The sequence below is a fragment of the Dermacentor albipictus genome, chromosome 4 (genome assembly GCF_038994185.2).
Source record: "Dermacentor albipictus isolate Rhodes 1998 colony chromosome 4, USDA_Dalb.pri_finalv2, whole genome shotgun sequence".
In the NCBI taxonomy this organism is placed as follows: Eukaryota; Metazoa; Arthropoda; class Arachnida; order Ixodida; family Ixodidae; genus Dermacentor; species Dermacentor albipictus.
Window position 1 is genome coordinate 95,495,312 of NC_091824.1, and position 21,209 is coordinate 95,516,520.

The 21,209-nt window shown below is 42.7% G+C and overlaps 1 protein-coding gene across 1 annotated transcript in view; it reads right to left on the reverse strand.

Annotated features, from left to right (window-relative positions):
• Positions 1 to 21,209, reverse strand: part of timeout (circadian regulator timeout) — a 321,920-nt gene that overhangs the window by 299,105 nt on the left and 1,606 nt on the right. Inside the window, exons 3-8 of the mRNA XM_065443676.1 lie at positions 20,238 to 20,418; positions 19,424 to 19,566; positions 15,391 to 15,505; positions 9,494 to 9,558; positions 7,185 to 7,253; positions 3,334 to 3,601 (exon numbers count right to left, since the gene is read on the reverse strand). Coding sequence (XP_065299748.1) covers positions 3,334 to 3,601; positions 7,185 to 7,253; positions 9,494 to 9,558; positions 15,391 to 15,505; positions 19,424 to 19,566; positions 20,238 to 20,418 — 841 coding nt within the window. The remainder of the gene's footprint in view (positions 1 to 3,333; positions 3,602 to 7,184; positions 7,254 to 9,493; positions 9,559 to 15,390; positions 15,506 to 19,423; positions 19,567 to 20,237; positions 20,419 to 21,209) is intronic.

Consider the following 21,209-nt stretch of genomic DNA (forward strand, 5'->3'; position numbering starts at 1 on the left):
CTCAATACTACCGTCAAACCCACTAATAGCGATACCGGTTTTAACAATATATCAGATATAATAATGAGCAGCCAAAGCGCTGTCAAATAAATTTTGTATGTTTTCTATGGAAAAAAAACCACTTACTACAAGGCTCCAGTTAATTTCCTTTCCCTTTTTCCTCTGCTAGTGTCAACACTAGCTAAAGAGGGAAGGTGCTGAAGGCCCAAAGTCGGCACTCCTCGATGACTGAAGTGCGTGGCAGCGCGAACGAACAGCCATTGTCCGGTAAAGAGACACCTTATTCAAATGCCAAGGCGTCTGTCCGGTCCAAACCCGAACCTCCGCTGTCTTTCACACAACCCAAACATGACTCTTTAAACCCGCAGTTGCAGAAAGAGTCACAAATCAGCCAATCACACATGAGGGCTCATACCATTGCAACTAATAGCACCAAAACTTTCGTTATGGACATGGCACTGGTCAAACCAGCGACACAATCTATAACGTGCAAGGAGATAGGTTCACTGAAAGACGCGTGTCATCTCCCTCTCCCTTATGTTAGACTCCAAGTATTGGCCTTGATGTCCCCTAGCACCAGAGGCCAGGCTTGAGCTCGCATTTGTAACCACCAATTGCCCGTGTCACTCCCCTTCGTTTACGCACCAGTCCTCACACCAAACACCTCCTGCAAGAAGCCACCAAGACAGGTGCGGGAATGTTCCCACAAAGCCACAGCTATTGACGATAGTCTGTACTTCGCAGCAGGCTGCTCTACCAGCACTAAGAAGACTCGGACACCCCATGCAGCTGTGGGCCAGGTCATTTGAACGCCCCAAACACCATAATTCGGACCCAGCGGCAATCGCACACAATATCACTCGTCGGTCGCAGCAGGTTAAGTGGTCGTAAAAATATCATCATTTTCTTAAGGCATTTTCAAAAGGCACACACTGATTCCACAAAGTGACATTGCAACCAGGTGGCCATGTGTCTTGTTGCCCAATTTAAGTGACTACGCTTCCCTGTCTGCCAGCGAGGCCCACAAGCGAACCACAGTAGTGGCAATGGGACATCTGTGAAGCGAGGGGGCATCTAGCGGCAGCGGTGGCTTCAAGCACACCCCTTCCTTTTATCTCCATGTCTGTCTCCCCGAACGCTTCCAATTCAGCTTGAACCGTCTTCCCTTTTATTCCGAGCAAGGGTACGCATTTAGCAGCTCTTCTACGGTGCAACAACGAAGCCGCATTTTTTTCTATGCGTGGGTGCCTCCCACGTCCCCTCTCTGCGGAGCCAACACGTGACCTTTGTTTGTAGTAAGTGGCTGATACAGCAGTCTGAGAAATCATCCTGCACTCTGCATTACTCGCATAAACTGAACCACACAACACAGCAACACCAACTCCGTATACCGTATTTATTCGAATCTAATGTATATTTTTTTTTCTGATAAAACAGGTCCAAAAATAGCCTGCATGTTAGAATCGAGTACGGCACTAAATCTGCGCTACCATATCGCCATTGGCATTTCAATATGGCCGACTCGCACATGCTTCAAGCCTAGCTGCTGTAGCTTGCTCCATGTGCTGTAGTATGTGTGCTTAGGTAAGTGCACCGTCCGTTTTCCCGGTCTTCCTATTTTCCGCATTTGCTCTCTCAGCATGGAAGTGCCGACTGCAAAGACATGCTGAGTTCATTCCGATGCCGTAATTGAAAGGAAAGTGACCACGTGTGCAGAGACGGACGGAAATCAGGCCGCATCACGGGCGTTCGGAGTTCCCGAACCTTACCCACGCGACTGGTGCAAACACGAGAAGCTTTCTACTCCGGCGGCTGCTACATACGGCGTAGCTGCACAGCCATATCTTTAAAGCAATCTGCGATGGAGACGCACCTAGGCACACCGCACTGTGTTCTCATTGCTTAGTGCGCGTTAAAGCAAGAGTCCGCACAAAGGTAAATTTGCTTGTTCCTGCTACCGCACTTCCCCACTCCAGTGGGGAAGTGCGGTAAAGAGAGAAAAAGAGTTTCCGTGGTCATTGCGTGAGACGTGTTCATGCTTGCATGTGCGCACGTGACACCATGCTAGCTAATTCAGTTAGTAAGCAAATGCTTAAAAGTTTATATGGCCAATAAAACTGCTATCCTTACTTTTTGTATAGCTGTCTACTAATTTGCTATCATAATCGATGCTTCGCCTTTCAGGCAAAACTGCGCCTTTTCTTATTTATCGCAACTTTAGTGTATTCGGAGTAAATCTTTGTTTTTTCAAATCAGAGAAAGATGTACTATTCCTGTACGAAAGAATGAGGTGTGCAGCACTGTAAAGGACTTTTCTTTTTTTAGGTCACGGCCAACGGGTGCGCATTAAAATCGAGAGCGGGTATTTTTTCAGTTTTTTTTTTTAATCATGGAACACGGGTACACGTTACAATTGAGGGCGCGTTGACTGTTGACTCGGCAGAAGTAGACACGAGCAGCTGCATCAAACCCACCTTTTGTGCCGCACAAGCCACATGGCACACCTTCGTCTTATCGCATCGCTGGCCTCACATTCCCCTCTCCCACCTCCCTCCCACCCTTTCACCGACATCGGAGAGGTGGAAGGATAAGAAGAGAGGGGTGATGAAGGCGTGGCATTTATCGCTAGTGTGGCTGGGGCACTATGGTGTGATGCAGAAATGGCGACCTTGACATTTAAGAAAAGGTGAAATTTCCGCCACAGATTTTTTTTCGTGCAGCTTTGAGGGGTATCTCCGAAGCCTTTCCTCTATGGTGGGGTCAGAGCAATGCTGGTTGGAGGTGCCGCCAAGTGATTTGGTGTGCTGCTGAGAGCATTGACGGAGCACGGTATGTTCAAACTAACTGTTGCAAATGCTAGCATGTTCGACTTACCGTGCGCTTTCGCGCATTGGAATACACATAACTTTGACGGGACCACGGCATCAGTTCAAATAAACTAGAAGTTCGAATTAACCGTATTCAAATTAATAAGATTTGACTTTAGAAGAAAGCAGTCACTGGGCACTAGATTTGGGCACCATCTATTATTAAGTTATGCTTAATGCTTATGCTTAATTAGGAAGGCTTTCTTGACAAAGGATAGTGATATCGTAATAATAAAGAGGCATAGCTGCACAAAGGCTAAACACAGTGAAGTGCGATTGGCAGTACAATTCAAAAGTACTAATATTAAAGCAACAATTTCTGATAGATTGCGTAAATGCAGACTGGAATATGTTTCTAACACAAACAGGCTGTCATGAGGCACAGAGGCTGCACTGGGCTGGGTTGCGGGAATTTAAACTTGCAAATTTAACAAGCAGACTACAAGAATGCCAAATGCATAATTACCTTGACTGTTCGCATCATGGGATTATAGCACCACTTGAGAAAGTCAGTGCAGAGTCTCTTCAGGAACAGCCGAATGTTCAAGGTGGACCTCCTCATAACATCATTTGCCTCTAGAACAGGCCTTTTGTTTTTTGCTTTGGCCTTGAATGGCTTGGATCGATCAAAGCTCATTTGGGAAAGCTTGGACAGAGTGTCATGGGCAACCAAGTCACTGTCGCCAATTCCCTTCATGTTTTTCACAGTAAACGTTCCACCAAAACGAGGGTGCCTGAAAGAACGATTAAAAAACAGCAGTGTAAGCACTTGAACAAAAAACAAACTCAAAGTCATAATTAATTGTCAGGTGAGAAGGCATTTTCACCAGAACAGCGTCCCTTAACCACTGTCAGCTGATATATCCTAATGCTTCTCTCGATCAACTCCCTCACTAAAAACTGCATGCAAGTGCCTCGTATCTTCTAGCATTTCCTCCCATTTCACCTTCTGACTCACATGCATAGCAGCATTGTGAGACTTATTTTTTAGCAGATGCAGCCTGATTATATTTTCATGGCATGATCTGTTTTTAATCCAGAATGTGAAAAGAAATGTTTAAGCCCTGCTGATGCGCAGCTGTCATTATTTGGACCATTAATTCACAACTTCCTCATTTACAAAAACCGGGGTTGTGCGAATCGAATCTTTTTCAAATATGGATACCACTTGGTTTTGCAGAAATGCAATTTTTTTTCCCCAATCAAGTTCAAGTGTATGGCACAGCAGATAACGTAACGGAAAATTATGCTTTTTCGTCAACAAAATTCTGTAGTACAACACTTCTGCTTGACAGTATCATAACTGCAGTTATCTAATGTCATCAGAGAGAGAGAGAGAACAACTTTAGTGAAAATGCCTGCAGAGTCGGTTAGGCTCCCTCCACGCAGGGAGGACAAGCTTCTACCGCGACGTGGCCACTACGTCAGTCTCATGCATTGTGCTTCTCGAGGTCTTGGTTCCTCGTTACTTCCGCGAGTCCGAGAGGGCCGCCGCCCCCTTCCTTGGGGTGCTGCCCCCCTTCTCCTCGGTTTCGCGTGGTCACTGCCTCTCTAGAGCTGCCGAGACCTGCTGGACGGCCTTGAGTTGTGTCTCTTTGTCATAGCTCCTCGTTGCAGCCTCTAGCTGCGGCGGGATCTGCGGCAACGTGCTTAAGCGAGAGGGTGCCTCAGATCTCTGCCCAAGGCAACCACACGCAGAGACGATGTCACGTGTGCGCCCCCACTACTCGTCGCTCCAAGAGGAGAACAGACACGCATTTTACATGTGCAGACTGCAATAAAGCGCTGTGCATAGACCTGTGTTTCAAGGAGTACCACACTCTAATATACTTTGAATATTTTTCAGTTCTGAGTGATGCCAACACCAAAATACTGTTCCTAATTTTTTTTTACTATTTATTCCCGCCTTTATACATTTCGCACATTCAAGTTCCGCAATAAAGTAATTTGACCAGCTGGGAAAGTTTTTTTCAAAATAATTCAACCCTCAAAGGGTTAAGAGGAAGCTTTAGCTCGGAACCAACACCAATGCTGCCTATTCAAATTCATTAAAACACAGAAATGCTTTTCTGAGATAACCACTGTAGCATATCTTATTGAAAACTGTTGCATTTGAGAAAGTTGAGTTTTAGTGAGTGTCGTAAGCAGAATTTCGATTTAAGGCCTGAATTCTTTTTACGAAATTTAAAAATGTTGGTAAGTTAAAAAAAGGTATAAGCACGAAATATACAAATGTGTAGCTGAGCCAAAGAACAGATATCGCAGTTCTGTAAACTGTATCCGTTAGAGCAACCAAAGTGGGCAAATTTGATACACCAATTTATATATTACATAATTTTTTACATTGTTTAGAAAGGTTTTGTAAAAGTCCTGCTCACATATTCAATAGTCTACTTGAGAGCCATGTATAAGTGCATCAATTTTGTCCACTTTAGATGTGCTACTAGATGGAATTTACAGAATTGTAGTACCGATTCTCACTGCAAAGTTGCAGAGTTGTAAACTTGATAGTATCATTTCCTGAATGTTTTATATTCTCAACAATTTTTATTAAATAACTGATGACCTCTAGAAAATTTGTTACTACTGGTGACTAGATTTTAACTTTTTCTTTTAAATGCAAGAAACCTCATCAAATTTAGTGCAGTGGTTGCCAAGAAAAACGTTTTCTCCTTTCCCATGTACAGTCGAACCCACTTATAACAATATTCAAATGCTACGAAAATTCCATTGTTATAACCCTTAACTGGTAAGACCGGGTTGCATGAAAAAATCAAAGTAGGAGGATGGCGCAGCTGATCTTAGCAAACTATAATGGTGGGGAGGCCAGTGCCCCTCCCCACCACCTTCCTTCACTCGCCTGCTGATTGTGCTCACTCGATTAACTGCTTCCTGGGCACTACGATCACGTGTATCAAGCCGTGCCTGTCGGCGTTAAAAAATGGCACTGCTATAACTGCAAAGAGGGGTCAGGGGTGGCAAACGATATGCGAGCACTGCGGAGGCAGTGCGTTGGTGGGCCCAAAAGGGGCCTTTTAAAAAATGTGAGAAGGCTGCCACAGCAACCTGTCAGCTTGAGAAATCCAAAAGAAAAGCTGAGGCGAGATCGCCACAAGCATCTCGCCACGTACGTTGCACTGCATTGCACGAGAAAACCCATGTCCGTTCGCCTTGCTGGCATCCTTCTCCAAGGTATCCAGATGCCCCACGTAGTGCAGCGGAAGGTTAATTGGGAAAATGAAGCTCCGGAGGGACTGTATCATCTGCCAGACTCCTGTGAGGGCAACATAAGGCAGCATGCCCTACCGCGTCATCACTGCCGTCGTCATCGCTATCCGATGCAAGCAAGTTCGCAACGAAGGCCTCATCGGTTAGAAGCACTTAGTTTCCAAATCTATAGCCGTGCGCTTTCTTTACACCAGCAATGTCGTGCATTGCTGATTTTCACCAAGCAGGTCAGTCATCTTCCGTTTCGGCAGTGAGTCAAAAGAGGCTGAGAAACCACGTGGCCAGGAACTATTTTTACACAACCAACAAAGACGAACACGGGCGATTACACTGTTTACAGAACTGCGCTGAATGAGGAGCCAGCGAGCAAGATACTAGCAGAGCAGTTGGCACGGCCCATTCGTGTTTCGGAGGGTGGCGCGGCGTGGAGATATGGGCGCAGCCCATTTGTGTTCGGAAGGATGGAAGAGCGATGGGAGAGAGGCACGCGGAGAAGGCTGGAAAATGAGCGCGCAGCAGCCGTTCGAGCAGCGGGCCATCATGCAGCAGCTCGAATTTCTTTTGTTTTTTTTTCTTTTCAAGGATTTCGCATTTCCCTACCTTTCGGCTCGGACACCGAGCAGCCAGACTTCATCGTCATAACCAACAATGCGGCATCAAGGCATTGTAGTAAGCAGGTTAATTCACCATGCAAAACATACAAAAGTTGACGGTGCAGTAGCTTCACATTGTTATAACCGATATATTGTTAAAACTGGTATCGTTAGAAGTGGGTTCGACTGTATTTAGATAGGAGCCTCCAGGCTAAAGCTTCCTAACAAAATTTCAATATAACAAAGGAAATTGCAGATTTTACTAACTTCGTTATATTGAGGTATAACTGTATATTCGAAGTCAATATTCGAAGTTTCCAATATTCACACATGACTAACAAAGGTGCTTATTCTTGTTCCTAATAACTTCATGTGACAGTTATGCCAGACTTCCATGCTGTAAGTGGGTCAAGAGTGTGTTCCTTGCAAGCTTTAGCATGAAAAAACGAATAGGATGTCATCTTCTGAAAAAAAGATAAAAAAAGCAGAAGAGTACCTGTTTGTCCTTGCCTGCATTTGCATCTTCTTTCTTGCGAGCTCTGCTTCCCTGGCCTTGAGAAGTTCTCTGAAACGCAACAAGTCAGAAGTGTAAGTAAGCTCATGCTTTAGCAAAATAAATTCATTTCAATGTAATTACCCTTCAAAATGTGCTCTTAACACACAATATTGTTTTGTTATGACCTACACGTATATGTAACGTCCTCTGTTGCTTGTGCACTCATGTAGTTTCATGTTTTGTATGTATGCTAATGTACAATGTGTCATGTTTTATTTATTACTAATTTAAGCAGGTTCTTTACCCACCCCAGCAATGCCTCGCAATGAGACGGCAGTACATGTAAATAAATGAAATATAAATAACATGGGCCGTGGATCTGCACAAGAATAGGAAGCACTACATTTAAGTTTTTCACAACGGCTGCACCATAACAAAAAAATGAGAAAAAAAAAACAAAGACACTGATGATTGCCAGCATAATAGCCCAATTCTTTTGGAAAGCTATTTGCTTTATTAAAGAAATGATGTGCTTAAACGCATATGTGTGTTCCAGCGAGGATATTTAGGTAGTGTTCGTTGTATCATTGCACAATTTCGTAAAGAACAGAGCCATTAAATTGCACATTCGTAGCAATAGTATAGGTAGGCTCCAGCATGGAAGGCGACTTCACCCTCATCTCCCATAGGCACCACAGAGGAAGAAGGTGGTGAGGGAAGAGGAAGGCTGTCATTCCTGATTGCTTCCCCACAGTACCTAAACCTTCAGATGGCCCAAAGCTCTTTTGCGACAGTACCATGTTTACTCCAATCTAACGTGCACTTTTTTTCCGATGAAATGGGTTAAAAAATTGTGTGCACATTATAATCAAGTGCAACCCTAAATCTGCGTTACCAACTCTCCATCGGCATTTCAATATGGCCGCCTCGTATGCGCTTTGAGCCTAGCTACCATAGCTTCCTCTATGCGTGCTGTAGTATGTGTGCTTAGGAATGGCTTAAGTTGCGTGCGGGACTGACGCGCTCTACTCTGGTGGCTGCTGCATACGGTGGGGCCTCAATCTTGAAAGCGATCTGCGATGGAGACAGTCTACGCATCTGGACGCACCATGCTGTGTTCTCGTGGCTTAGTTCACGATGAAGCGAGAAGCCACACAAAGGTCAATTCGCTCACTCCTGCTACTACACTTCCTCGCTCCAGCGTTTTGATAAAGAGTTTCCACAGCCACTGAGTGAGACGTGTTCACGTTTGCTTGTGCGCGTGTGACACCATGCTTGTTAATTTAGTTAGTAAGCGAATGTCTAAAAGTTTATACGGCCAATAAAACTGCTATCCTTACTTTTCGTACAGCTTTCTACTAATTTGCTAATGCAATCGATGCTTCGCATTTCTGGTGAAACTGTGACTTTTTTTAATTATCGCAACTTAAGTTGTTCGTCGATCCTATCGGAGTCCAATTACCGGAAGCCAACTGTAATACAGAACGACACTTGCTGACTTGGAAGAAAACAGGGCACCTCAGCTACAAACTTCAAGGCAAACGGAGGCTGGACAATGCACTTAGTGTGGAGGCTTGGTCCTTCCCTTCAAAGGAGAATGACAAAGTCAGTGGCTGCCCTCTGCATACAAAGACAAAATTGTGCACTTTATCCGGTTCGAGATTAGAATGTGGCAAGACAATAAATTCATGCTCTCACAAATCAGGAATGTGGATCGAACGCCCCTGAACTTTGACATGCAGCAGAACACAATGCCAAAGAAAAGCGCCTGGATGGCATTGATAAGGGCAACAGGCGCAGAGAAGCAAATGGTCACAGCGGATGGACAGAAGTTGCCGCCTTTCGTAATCCTCGTATTTATGACCTTGTCGAAGGTAGCCTTTCCCCCATGAAACTAATGTGCCACTTCAAGAAAATGGTTGTAGGACCTCTGAGGTTACCCTCAACTAGATTGAAACTGTTTGCAGAAGCTGAAATGGCCTAACAGGCGGCCAAAAGTGTAGCTTTCTTGTGCACATAGTCTTATTTGGAATGAATGTTTTCAAGGCGAGAAAATAAAGGACTCGACCTGTTCCCATAGCTTATGTCTATGTTTCATTCATCGGCAGCTGGTTTTTGGATGGAATCTTAGTGCACCATAGATTAGGCTTAGTGGTGGCCGTAAAAAAAAAAAAATTGCTTAAAATTTTAACACATGTGTTAAACCAACTTAGCATTAATTTTTAAATGTGCATTCATTATGTAACAACACTGTAATGATGTTTGCTGTGAAGGCATCTGGCTGCACACTCAAGCATGTCTATTTTTACCGGATATCTTCATCTTTCTCAGCAGCAGTCCTTGGCTGTTCAGCCCTAGCCAGTACTTCTGGGGACTGAAAGAAACAAGACCAAGTCAAGGGTTAATGCTACAAACACCAACCTACGCAGAGAACTCGGCAAAAAGTAACCCCAGACATATTCCTCTTGTTCTTTTTTAGTTCTGACTAGCAAGAATCATGTTACCTTGAAAAGAAAAAAAAAACATGGGCACGTACACTGAAGACTCATAAGTTACATGAATTCCGCAATAAAATTGTACATTAAGATGAACAGAAAACTTTAAAGTCATACAAGTAAAGCGAGAAAAGGCGAGACCTTCAACATTGAGCTAGAAACGTGTAGCAGTAATGCTTTTATTTATTTTGGTTACGACCACAACAAAAACTTGAAATCATTGCTTAACCGAAAAAGTCACAAGGCCCAAAATCAAGTCACAGAACAGTTGCTCCCAGTCACACCCTTTCACGAATTTATATTGTCAGCAAGCATAACGCATAAAACCCATTCACACATGCTAAAATGCTGTGCAAAGGCAAAAATTTGGTGCAGTGATACTTCAATATATAACAAATTACCATATAAAATGGAATAAACTTGAAGTTTAGCTGGTCATTCTTTATATCAATGTCTTTTCTCAGGCTACAATAAAACCCAAAATATGACATTCAGAGCGCTATCGGTTATAGCAAATTGAAAATTTGTTTGCTCACAGCTCAGAATATATATTGTGGCAGCAAAATGCTGAACACCCTGCAAGAGTGACCCACAAGGCCAGTTTTTCACATACTTTTTTAATGATCTGCTGCCCAAGGATAGCACCATCGCTGTTGCCATCGCATCAAACAGCATGTTTGAACTTAATGAAGAAGAAAAGCACATTCTTCTAATTTAGCACCATCCACAAAAGGCCAATCAACCACTCAGCGAACAGGCAGCAGATGCTTTTGCATCTCCTCCACGCCCGTTAAAGGGACACTAAAGGCAAATACTAAGTCAACGTGGACTGTTGAAATACCCATCTAGAAACCTCGCAACGCATGTTTCGTGCCCAGAAAAGACTTTACTTTTTTTGCATACATTATCACCTTTATTCGCTGTTGTCAGTGAGCAAAATGGTGTCCAATAGACGGTGGTACATTTCTTTTTCTTCTTTTTTTTTCCCCAAAACGTAAATGCACGGCCATGGAGAAACCAAGCCAAGGCAAAGCGGCGGATTCACTGCTGCAGCTGCTTTTTGGTCAAGTGGTGTAGAACATTCTGGCATTTCGCAACATCACATTTAAAGGGACACTAAAGTGAAAAATGATTTCGTCAGCATCAGTAAATTATCGTTTTACAACTCCAAAAACACTACTCTTACAACAATAAGACGTTTGGTAAGCCAGAAAAAGCGCAAGATCGAAATATGGGTGGCGACGCCTACTTAAGTTCCCACACCTGGGGGCTGTGACATCTTGGATTTTGATGTCATCTTCTAGGGCCTACTAATTATATATAGCGGTACAGATTGACTACATTGTGTGTTAAAAGAACCAAATATTGCACATGGCAAGTTTCGGGAACCTTTATTCAACCAACACGGCCCAAATACGAAAACATACTTTGGAATCCCTGACCTCACGCTGACGTACCGGCGCTGGCGTTTCGGCGCGAAATTCAAATACTGATACTTGGACCTTCATTTTCTCATCTAATCATCAAACTATTTTTTTAAATGACTGCCTGCAGGGTTCTCAAACAATGCTTCGTTAGTCTAAACTGATTTATGGTTTCACTTTAGTGTCCCTTTAAGTTTAATTCTCTGTTACTTGCAGTTTGTGCGAATTTCACGAGCCATTAAAACCAGCACAGCACTACACAATAACGAAACTACCCAAACGCGAAAGCATGGGTGGTGCAGAGTCGAGTGAAAACGAATCCTTTTAATTGACTGCATCGTTGTGAAGGATAATCGCAACGAGTTCTTTGTTCGAAAAATTAAATAGAGCTGGACAAGTAGCCCTTTATTTCATCTTATAATGCAATACAAGAATGTTGTTGTAACAAGTGGTTGAGCACTAGTGACAGAATTTTACTGACGAGTGCTTTCATCATCAGGCAAGTATTTGAATGTCCAGGGGAAGTCTAGAATCATGTCATGCATTTACCTCAATTTCTCAATTATTAAGGCTCTGTTTAGAATAATATTGACACCTTAAAGACTCTCGAGCACTAATCTATCATGTAAGCTTGACTTATTACAGGTAAACCTCGATATAATGAAGATATTAAATTGGCAATTTGCTTCATTGTATGTAGAGTTCGTTGTGTATTGAAATCCGACCTTTTATGCAAATAGGTACCGTCCCCAATCCATTCTTTTTACTCGGAAAAGGCCCGCAGAATTTTCCGAATTATCAGGCAATAGAAAAAAGCTAATTGTAATGAGAAAACAATTCATTTTGGTAAAATTAGGAGTCGGCGACGAATGATACGGTTTCATGCCACGTGCGTCGACAATATCTTCTCGGCAGTATGAATTAAGCTAAGTATGTAAGCCACCCTTTTGCGAGTACTCCGCCCTCGCAACTGATAGCGTCATCTGCACTGGGATGACACTATCAGGAAAAGTGCTGCCAGCTGGGAGCGAATGCTTTGTCTGCCTCTCTCTTCAACAAGTCACCGAAGCTCGAGATTACGCAACCTCCAATACTAAGCACGCCATAAGACAGCTTACATGGTGCCACACCGTCTCGGCATGCGCACTCTTTGCACACGCAACAGATTATCTATAAAGCAGGGTGCATGGCTGCGTGTGTGCTCAGCCGCACTTGCAGCCATGCACAGCCACGGCCGAGACGCGAGCCAACATTCTCCACTCCCTACTCCTGTCAAAATGCTGGAGTGAGGAATCGTGGCAGGAGCAGCGAGCGAATGGACGCTCGTGCATCTCACTTGAATGCGAACAAAACATCGAAAGCACAGCACATACGAAGCTGCCAGCACTACACGCACTCTTGCAAACATTGCATATAACTTTGAAGATTAGGCCCGCCCCGGGCGCTTTTTGGCCCCATCGCAGATCGCTTGCACGGCCGCACCATAAGCAGCAGCATAGCTGCCTGAGAAGAGCGCACCGCCTTCCCACTCTCGCCTCATCCCCGTGCCTCGTGTGTGAAAGAAGAGGGCGCGCTTTCGGCTTGCCTTCCTCGCTGGTGCACGCGAGATGGAGCCGCGTTCGCTGGCTCACCTTCGCATGCCTTCAGTTGCAATTACAGCATATGGCACGCGGCTACAATTTTATCACCCTTGGAATTTATACGGAACCTTACGGCGACGGCAACCGCAGAAATACGCTTGGAGTGTTCATATAATTGCCATCGCAATAAAAACTAGCATCGCGACTCACTGCTGCTATGCGGACCAAGGAAGCACTCCTACTGGATTACACACATTTGAATTGCCAGCACATTCCCCGCACAATTTGGCAGTGGCGAGATGTGCATTTATTTGTCCCACAAAGTTTGGCGATTACGGTGGGATGCGTCACAGGCTCGTGTTAGTTCCAGGTATATTTAATGTGTCCGAAATGCCGAACTGAAGAAACCACAATTTAGTACGGCGGGATGGTTGTAGGAAAAAAAGAACAGAGGGATAATACGCCTCGTTTACGTAAGCACAGTGCAACCCTCATTCCCACAGCCACACCATGCCGCAGTACAAGAGTAGCTGTAAACCAGCAACAAGGTGAAAGCAGCTACGCTAACTGGCAGTTGTTCACTGTTTGCAATGGGCAGGTTGATTGGTTGATTTATGGGGTTAACGTCCCTAAGCAACACTTGCATACATGCCAACCTGCTAACTTTAAAAATTCTGATAATCCTGCAGTCATAACACCTGGAAGGATGGGAAGGATAAATAGCACTAAATTTTCTTTTTATGTCTTGCCTGGGCCCGCACCTTTTTGTAGGATACATTCAAACTTGATTAAAAATTATTATCCTTTATACACAGCATATAAGCAGCAGCCAACCTGCAAGAGGACAAATTTCCAAGCGGCCACCGTTTATACAGTAAAACCTCGTACATATGTTTTGGCAAAATACAAAAAAAAACATACTAACTGGGAAAATGTATGATTTAACCGTAGTTGGCATCTACGCAATGCGAAGCTTGAGCAGCCTAAGATGCGCATTGTCATTTTTGTGATTTCGGCAAACTTGCATTTGCGTTCCTCAAATTTGGCATAGGCCAGCAGCTTCTTCGAGTGAGGCACCTTGGCGGGAATTTTTGACATGCACACTCGGCATGAATCATTGTGGCACAAGACGAGATGCCAACATACATTGAGATGATGGGGCCCGAGCAGCCTGAGATGCATGGTGTCATTTTCCTGATGCTTTGTGAATTAAAAGACATTGATGGAAAACCAAAGCAATATTGAGCTGGTGGGCAGTGCCTGAATACAATGCCACCAAAGCAAAACATGACACTGACTTCACGCAGCCTTCAGCAGGCAACGGTGGCGCGTTTGGTTTATCGCATATCAAAAGTGTGCAGTAGGCTTCCAATGGGACTACGCCACACACCCTGTTGAACAGATAGGTGAAAATTCTTATCGGAAGATGGTTGGCAGCGAAAGTTGTAAATGCGATGCGTGACGACCCGCAAGGAGATCTGTCGGTACTGGAAGCCAAAACTGAGTATGTGCGGGCATTTTCAGGGGACACAAGTAGGTGAGTACTGCGGGGAAGCTGCCGCTGTGGGTGTCTACTGATCTAAATCACTCTTGCCTCGTGTCTTTTCTTGCACACATGCTATCTAGTGGCCAGAAAACATATCATGCGATTGCAGTTTGCCAGTGTACCGAACATTGGTGCAGAAAGATTGTTTTCTAGGAACATATTCTCCAGTAAAAAAGAACGTTAACTGCATTGGGTAACTTTTTGTCTTTGAACGCAAACGGCGGTGCCAGGAAATCGTACAAAACAGGATCGTATGAATGAGGTTCTACTATATGTCACAATGACTTCTCCAGTGACTGCTGTTGCCAATTTCACCTACTTCTGGAACATGTCTGCATACATTAGTCTATTTCGAAGTAGGAACCCCTCTAGTATGCTTTTGTAATGACAAAACTTGCAAGTGCATAGCCAGAGACAAACAAGCGAAACTTTTTCATAAACAGAATTTAGTTTTCGTAAAGCTTCACAGAACATTTGTAACATCCCAGAATGAACCCGAATTCGTAAACTTCACGTAAAATTCAGGAAAATTGGTAGGTATACATTGGATGTAAGATGCTGACGTGGGAGGCCTCTGGGTTAACTTTGCACCTAAATATAAACACACGCGCATTTTTGCATTTCATCTCTATGAAGATATGGCTACCATGACCACGAAAGGAAGCTGTAACCTCACACACAGCAGCATAGTGCCAAAGCCACTGAGCCTCTGTAACGGGTGTCTATGAGCTGAAAGTAGTGCAGACCTCCCTCAATGTAAAGTTTTAAAGCATGGTCTGTGTAAAGTTCTGTGCCTCTGCTTTTGATTGCTCACATTTTGTATGCAAGAGTATGCTTAAACAACTTTTGAGCGAGTATATCTGCTGTTTACTCTGTTAGCTAAAGCAGTCTATCCTGGCAAAGTATGCATCAAGCGTGCAATTCAAGGTGTCAGATGTGTGGCCCACAAGGCAAACAGCAACTGACTTTCAATGCCGATACATGCACAAGCAAACACCTATTCGAGAGAAGGTGGTGGACAGCATGTCACTAAAAAAAGACCGTGCGAGAATGGCCACTGGAGGCACTCAATACTTTCATCTTAAAGTGCTGCATTAAGTGCAACTTATTCGCCATGGCAAATGGCTTCCACCCAAATCTGAACATAAGAATGTGGCTCACCTGTTCTCGCAGCATCAGGGACAAAATTTCCAAACAATGAAAACAGTAGTCTGTTTCATCATCACTGCTGGTGACATAGAGTAACAAATCCTCAGTATGAGCAAGGTGCATTGCCCTAGAAAGAAAACAAAATCCCCAAGCTAATTAGCTAGATGCTCATATATTTCTTATACGATAGTATTATGTGTAGTGTTGACATGCCACTGCATGAAAGGTACCTTAAGTGTGTTTCAGAAATTAGCCAACTGCTAACCATTATAGCTATGGATTTAAACAAGTTTTACGCCACTTGTGCAATACATCACTGTGCAACAATAAAACAATCAAGCAAGCAAGCAATAAAGTACCATTACAGTAAACTCTCAGTTGTACAAATGCCAGTTTACTGAATATTTCAGAATACTGAACTTCTAGAAAATCCCCAGTGATTTTCCTCTGCATTCTATGCAAAAATCTTTCAGTTAAACCAATTTATGTAAAGCAAATATTTCAATTGAACGAACTTGATCAGTGGACCCAGGCTCATTCTTTAAATCTGTTGAACGAAGTTTTGCACTCCGTAGCGTTGGTGTAGACGATGCTCGCCGGCCCCAAACCGCCCCTCCAGCGGCGTAACACTAACATCTGCTACAATTAGAAACTGCTGGCATAAATCCTGCCTTTCACCCCTGTATGGTGAAACCGAGCAAGAGGAACAGCGCAATGAGGTGATCGACCCCAATATGTGGGCAGAGGTCTGTCACCGTTGACAGCAACACTTCGTTTGAAAACTATGTGCAGTGTGACAGTGAGCTCATTACCTGTGCTAAACTGTCAGACCTGGAAACTATTTCCAGTGTTTGTCCCAAAGAGGAAGAGTGCGACGAGCAAGATGCAATGGGGGTGGCAGATTCAAATCCTGTAACTCTAGCCAAGGCAGTAGGATGCCTTAGAAAGTTGCAAGGCATCATGTCTCAGCGACAAGCTGTGCCAGAGGAAGTGCACAAAAACAGACTCTCTGGGCAGCTTTATTATTTCTAGCGCTTTAAGAGCACCAGTGCAAATGCAAATTAGAATTTTTTGTTTCAAAAGTGAGATAGGCAGCAACGCAACTGTTACGTATTTCATATATATTTACATAACTCCATAGATGTCTCCTGTGCCCTATGCTATTCCATATTCTAGTGAATATTCAGTTTGGTGAACTTTCAGTTAAGTGAACTATTTCCTTGAGTCCCTAGGAAGGTCACTCAAGTGAGAGTGCACTGTAATGAAAAATAAATTTCAGTGTTTCCAAGACAAATTTTCAGTTTAGTATTATTGTTTGCTTATGACTCACAATGGCTGAGCACAAGTTTTACTTTGTTGCCACTTGTTTTTTTGCTTTCATGTAAACCACAAATGTGTGCATTGTACAGTCCCTAGTACGCTTAATCCATGTTACAGCGCCAATGTAACACCATACATTGCAGTTGTACGAATGATGACACACTTTTTCACTTTTCCATGTTTCACTGCCAACATATTTTGCCTATCTTTATAGGCAAAATACGTCTGCAAATATGCATATGCAAATATGCAAATATGCAAAATGTCAAACACGAATTCAATAAACTCTGCTATTTTGTTCTGCTGATTGATTCGTAATCAAATTGAATATTTATTATTCATAGTGGTCAAATATTCACTTCTTTCGAAGTTATAAGGAATTGTGGGATAGAAACAGTTATTGGAGTCTCAAGGGAGACAGAACTATGGATGCAAGGACTGTTCTGAATGATTCTGCAGCATGATAGCTGCAGTTGTTGTGCAGGGACACCAGTTTTTGAAAGAGCACATGGGGAAGCTACCTTTGACTGAACAGTTTCCAGTAATTCAACAAGAACGGCTTGCTTTTAAGCAGCCCAGATAATTTGCTCCGATTGATTACTTGGCCAGTCTAACTATCTTTGCATCCCTTTAAAACAATGGGCAGTGCTATATTGTCACATTTCTCCCCTTCAGTGAACACAACAGACATACAGTGTACAGTGTGCACGTACAACAGAACACAACATTGTAAAAAAGTAGTTTTTACATATAGCAATAACGCATCACAATTTAACAAACCTATGTCGACAATATGCTTTTTCCAAAATGTTCAAAATAAAAGGTAGCTTTGCGAGTCATAAGTAACCACATTTCAGCCCAAATTAAATACTGAATTTAAAGAAAATGAAAGAAAAATTAAGGAAAGCTTAATATGGATACAATTTGATTAAATATGTACCAACATAAAGTTTGATTGATATCTCTGCCTATTTTTAAACCCTCTTTGCCATCACAAGTGACTGCACCTTTGAAGACTGCACTGAACACATCCAAACACCAAATTTTTGGCCGGTGGACCAAAGCCCAACTTGTGTGCAGTAGGCGCACAATCTAAAGTATGCACTGGAAGTCTTTGTGCAAACATCATTACAGTGAAAGGTGCAGCAGTGCATGGCATGCCAATGCATGATCACCAGACACTCAGGAAATGCATGCAAGATTATCACTGCACACACACACAGTCTGTACAGTGTGTGAAAAGAGAACACACTGGCTTATCACCGACCATGGCTCCCAGAGCACAAAAAATGTGCAGTGCATCTATCACTACCAGTCGTAACTACTTAGGTATAAAGATAACATCTCAAAATAAACAAAGTGCCATAGGCATGACTGTACAACAGTATAAACTAAATTTTATGATCAAGAATATCCTACACAGTATCATGCATACCACAACCTAAATCATCCATAAGTGGCTGTAATGCTAGGCTCTAATAATATTAATCCAATCAAGCTGTTCTCCACAAAGTTCCAAACACTTTAGAAACAAGTCTTCTGCAAATACAGGCAACCAACCACATTCACTCAAGGCAGTATTAGTAAGGTGAAAGTACCCAGGAGGAACTCTACTTTACATGGCTCCAGTTGCATAATTTAAACAAGGCAGAGGTTCACATTAAGAAGGGGACTTGAAATCATCAACAGTGGTTGAACAAGAGATGTCCCTGTAGTCAACATTTCAAGGGCCTAGAGCCAATGCTTCGACAAATTCGTTTGTCGAAACATTGGCTGCAGGGAGAGCCCTTGTTCAGTTCCTGTTAATAACACCAGTTGTATAAGTTATGCTAGCTACAACTTCATAGCCTATAGGAATTACAAGCTACACACTGTTGTGAAACGAAAAGCTGCATACATTAAGGTGCAACAGAGGCACATTGTGTACGTGGTTCTAGCCACTTGGTTCTAGCAAAGTGTGTGTCAAGTCACACACCCTTGGCTTCTCAATGACTATGTCAAAGCCCACTGTGAAATACCATCTCCTTAAATTCTGGGGTTTTACATGCCAAAACACAATATGACTATGACACACAATGCACTGAGAAACACCAGATTAATTTTGGCCACTTCGGGTTCTTTAATGTACACTGAAATATAAGTACACAAGCACTTTTGCATTTTGCCCCTATCTAAATGTGGCCAACATGGCCGGGATCAAAACTGCGACATCGAGCTGAGCAGTGCAGTGTAGTGCCATAGCCACTAAGCTATCGCAGCTGGTGAAAAATATGTCAGGTTTTCAGAGGTATCAATCTCTTAAATGTAATATAAACAGAAAAAGAATGCAAGAACTCTTTCCCTTCAAAGAACCTGCTTGAGGCTGGGAAATCGTGAGCAGATCTATAAATGTTTGCCTTCTGCCTCATGATCAACCATTCTCTCTCTAAATCACACGCGGTTTGAAATCTCATAATGAAGGGCCTTCAATGAGCCATTTGAGATGCCTTCAGGATAACTGCAAGCATTATGCGGGAAACTGAAATGTGTTCAGATCAAGGAAAGCTCCACAATTTCTCACACACTAAAATAAAGCTACATCAGAAATGAAATGGTGCAAGTTCCCAAAACTGATTCTTTCCAGTCGTTTGTCATCACACAACACTTCCAGTTTGTAATTATTCATCTACAATAGCCCTTCTTTTGGTTTGGAGTAAAACACAAGCAGGTGAAGGGGAGTACATACCAAAGAACTTGGTCATGTACATTAACATCATCATCAGTGCGCTTTTCTTCAGATGGGTTGGCAGGCACATGAAGAACGTTCCTAACCAGCACAAGGATGCGCTCAATCATGTCCTTGTCTTCTTCCTGTCGGGTCTCCCAATTCTAGGAGAAAGATTACCGAAATTTAGTGTTATGTTTGAAGAGAAGCTTTGCCATGAGACTAAGAATATTCCGACATTCATATCTCATTGCAAAGGACAGGTTACAAAAGATAATTCACTACAAGCCCCGAAATGTTCTATATTGTGCTGCTCTATAAACTTTGGCACTTTTCTGTAATCAAACTGCGTGTGCAACAGCATGAACATACAAGCTGAAGAATTGAAAAGTATCAACATATAGTTTTATAATGGCCATATGCCTGTTACCAAAGTGCACCTATAAGAAGGCATATAAGTGCACCTACAAGCATGCACCTCAGCAAACAACCATGACACACACCTCATGGTTCAAGACTGCACAAACTTTTAGTACACATGAAAAAATCATGCCAATTCTTCTAGTGTTCTTCTAGTCTTCTAGTTTCTTTCATCTCACTTTATAAGTCACTCAGTTTGCAGACCATTCAATGTGATCTCATTGCAGATAAATAACCTTAATTTATCAAAATTAAACAATTGCCATGTTACAAGGTCTTCCCCAGCTCACATATAGCTTTAGAAATATCAAAACAATCAATCCCCTTTTTCTCACATAATAATACCCAACAAGACTATTCATCAGTGCTAGCAAAAATATTTTATTTAGACAAGAGAGATAGGAAATGTCCCTACTTTGTGTAAAAGCGACTCAAGCTTTTTGGTGATAGCAATCCACACTTTTGAATCTGTAAAAGCCAGCTTGTATGACTGAAGATGAGATACAATTTCCAAGTAGTTGTTCCTGGCAAACTTCTCGACTGGAAGCTCTTCCTTGTACAGTAATATGGCAGGATTCATGAGGTCCACCAGCAACCTAGTAAAATAAGACAGACAGTGTGGTTGAGGTTAAGCTTATTTTCAATGCCATTTATTTGAGGAATTTATCTACTGACTTTCTACTTGAGCCAGCATGGTCAGATGTACACAACAATATTAACTGTAAGGCACACCTTATTGTAAATGTCTTCAAAAGTGTGAGCTGCGAAAAAAAATTTCACTGGCTCAGTTATGCATACTTTCCTATTATCTCGAATTTATCGTTAAGTTTAAGAATTGGTGCCCGTTCTACAATTTTATGAATGTTACATCATGTTTAAAGAAAAAATTCAATTTGCTAAAAAGTTTAAAGATGGCTCAGCATCGGCAAGGTCACTGAAAAAGGCATTGTGATCTAAACACAATATGCTGCTCGTCATTTCTAGCTATGCCAAGTTTGGTACTGCTTCTGCGGTACACGTAAAGCTAAATCATTGTTGATAAAGCGAGCATGTATGCCACAGAAAGTGTGCACTCAAGTCACAGTGCAGTGGTGAAGTGCAGGCATAGCAGCTGCACATTTTATTTTCAGGATACAGGCACTGGTTTAAAGAAAACTGACTTTTTCACTCCTTTATTCTATAAATTGCTTTCTCATTCCACATAGATGCACAAGCACTCACACGAATTTCAGTCTGGGCAAAAAGAAAACGATCATCCCCGTTGAGTGACTTACAAACAATCAAACATTGTATTGCGCAAGTGTTTTGAATGCAACAACACGGAACTGTGAAAAGCAGTGTTTATGCACTTTACCAACCACATGTGGCCACACAGTAAATTATCGAG